We start from the raw sequence: 2,500 nt of genomic DNA, 5'->3' as shown, positions 1-2,500 counted from the left end.
CTTAGAACTGTACCCACGGAATACGCGCGATATAAGCCTCATATTGATTGATTGATTGATGTTAAAACCAAACGCCAAAACTTTTTTCCCTGATTGCCATCATTCTTGCAGAATTACCGGATTTTTGTCACGTTTGCGGGTAAAATGACATCAAGGATTGCAAAAAAAATTCCGAGAATTGCCGGAAACTTTTATTGCCATTCCGGCAATTTTATCAAAGAAAATACATCCTGGTACCATCACAGATGAAGGTCATAAGCATAATCAGAGACATTTTTACTGGATTTGTTATATTATTATTTGCTTGTTCAAAACTTTGTTTGTTGTTTTGGATGGGTTGTTTGGGTTTTTTCCCTATTGTCCGCCTTTTCAGAAGTTGCAATCAGTAAATACAGATTCTTGTAGACTTATTATACAAAACGTTGATTTCTGAGGGGCATGGAAATGTAAGCTCTCTCTGACTTTCCTTATGTCCCTGCATCTTTTTTTCTACACTCTTGTCTCTCTCCCACTCTTTCTGCAACTCTTTTACCCCGTATCCATCTCTATCTATCCCCCCTCTCTATATATGCTCCCTTCCACCCACCCACCCCCCCCCCCCCCCACCCCCCAAAAAAACTAGGTCTAATCATTCGATTCACACCATCCTGATCAGCCCAATTATGGATTCATAAGGTCGGCATATCACGTCAACAACAACAAAAACGCTTTTCAATATCATCATTCGATTTTTATTTCATTTTAACAATTCGGGGTTTGCTTCCAACTCCAATTATCTCGGGTTCGTTTCCTGTCGCCCACAGAGCAATTTTTTTCCTGTATCTTCATTTTCGTTGTCCCCCTTTCTTTCCCCTTTTTGTGTCCTCTCTCCTTCTCTTTCCCGAGGGAAGAATGGGGTTTTCCTGGTGAAGAAAATGGAGGTGGGGGTTGCGGTTTGGGGGAAGGGGGGGGGGAGGGGGGGGGTATGGAGGGGGAGGTGTGAGAGAGAGAGAGTATGTCACGAAGAAGAGGGGATTGTGGATAGGGTGGTCCGTGGGTTGGGGTTGGGGGAAGGAGGGGGCTAAGTGGGAAGGGGGAAGGGGGAAGTGGCGGGGAGAAAAAGATTGTGGTTGTCCTTGGTTAGAAGCATAGAAAAGAAAATTGGAGGGTTGTTCGTGAAGTGTGTGGGTATAGGGGGGAAAAGGGGGGGGGGTGGTGGTTAGAAAAAAGTAACAAGCAAGGTTTTGCCCTGGAACTGCAATTATAACGATGCCTGAGCCTGTCGCCTGTTGCGTGGCTTTTTTCTGTCCCCCTCTCCCTCTTTCACCGATCGATACACACAGGTTTCACGTGCCGTCAAGTTCACTGCTGTGCAATGCTAGCACTGAAGTGTCACTGTTGAAAACCATGGTGCCGGACTGTGTCTCTGGTAATGCGGTTGACTGAGTGATGGCTGCATGCTGCACTAGCTGTCATCGATGCATCATGACTGTGAAAGGCTAGAGTAACGATACTGTTATGCAGTTTTGTGCTGCTTTTTCTTTTTTTGGACTGTAATGCGTTGCTGTCAGGTTCAGTATTCTTCAAAAACAGTTATTGTTGAGCTGCTCACTGACAAGTCACGTGAGGAATATTAGTGTCGCTTGTCATTTATTATATTGTTTGCTGACTTATTCTTCTCGACTTTTTTTTCGGGGGGGGGGGGGGGGGCATTCCTCGGTTGCTGTCTGTTCTGTATTGCGTGATGTTTCAACACTTTAGCAAAGTTCATATTGCTGATTGACAGGCAGTTTAAGGAACTGAAATATCATAAACTGCTAGTCTTACGGGTAATCTTACAGAGCTTTGCGGGAGAAGATGTTTGCCAAGAACATTACTTCTGAGTAATAAACAGCTCTGGAAGGGAACGACAGAAATGAGCACACTTGATATATTCCTCCTCATTGAAACTCGTTGAGACGGCCGAAAACAGGCTAAGTGTTGATACTTTTTTGACACTCATATATATCGCAAAAGACTTGTTACATTTGCCACTTGAGGCTTCAAGAAAGCTGCTGGTACTGGTGTTGCTGTTTCTGATGATGATGAGGAGGAGGAGGCACAGGAAGAGGAGCTTGATCATCATGATGATCATGATCATGATCCATGTGGCTGTTGTTTTTGTTGTTGTTGTTCAAAAAATCAGTACGAGGAGAAAATAACACACACACATACACACAATGAAAGCACACAGGCAAAAAATAACAACCCAACACACACTTACCACGGCTTTTGCTAAAATGGTGGAGTCGTCATACACGTAGAGGGCGTCGTTACAGAAGCCGTTCTGCGTACGATCCTGGATGTCAAGCTCCAGTATCCTGACCATGAGTCGCCAGCCGTCGTCCTCCGCCTTGAAGGTCATCTTGCACTCCTGGTCGTGCGAGTAGTATTCCCCGGTACTGACCAGCTGGGAGTACACCACTGCGGACCCGATATGCTTGATGTCACCGCAGTCTGTGCCCTCCATGTAATCTGGGGA

General features: G+C 45.2%; 1 protein-coding gene across 1 annotated transcript in view; it reads right to left on the bottom strand.

Moving 5' to 3' along the window:
- The window catches only part of LOC138968237 (uncharacterized), a 221,961-nt gene that overhangs the window by 168,742 nt on the left and 50,719 nt on the right, over window positions 1–2,500 (bottom strand). The window contains exon 2 of the mRNA XM_070340792.1: window positions 2,243–2,493. Within this exon, the coding sequence (XP_070196893.1) occupies window positions 2,243–2,493 (251 nt within the window). The remainder of the gene's footprint in view (window positions 1–2,242; window positions 2,494–2,500) is intronic.

The sequence above is a fragment of the Littorina saxatilis genome, linkage group LG1, assembly GCF_037325665.1.
Source record: "Littorina saxatilis isolate snail1 linkage group LG1, US_GU_Lsax_2.0, whole genome shotgun sequence".
Taxonomy (NCBI): Eukaryota; Metazoa; Mollusca; class Gastropoda; order Littorinimorpha; family Littorinidae; genus Littorina; species Littorina saxatilis.
This window is presented reverse-complemented; position numbering and strand designations above follow the sequence as displayed.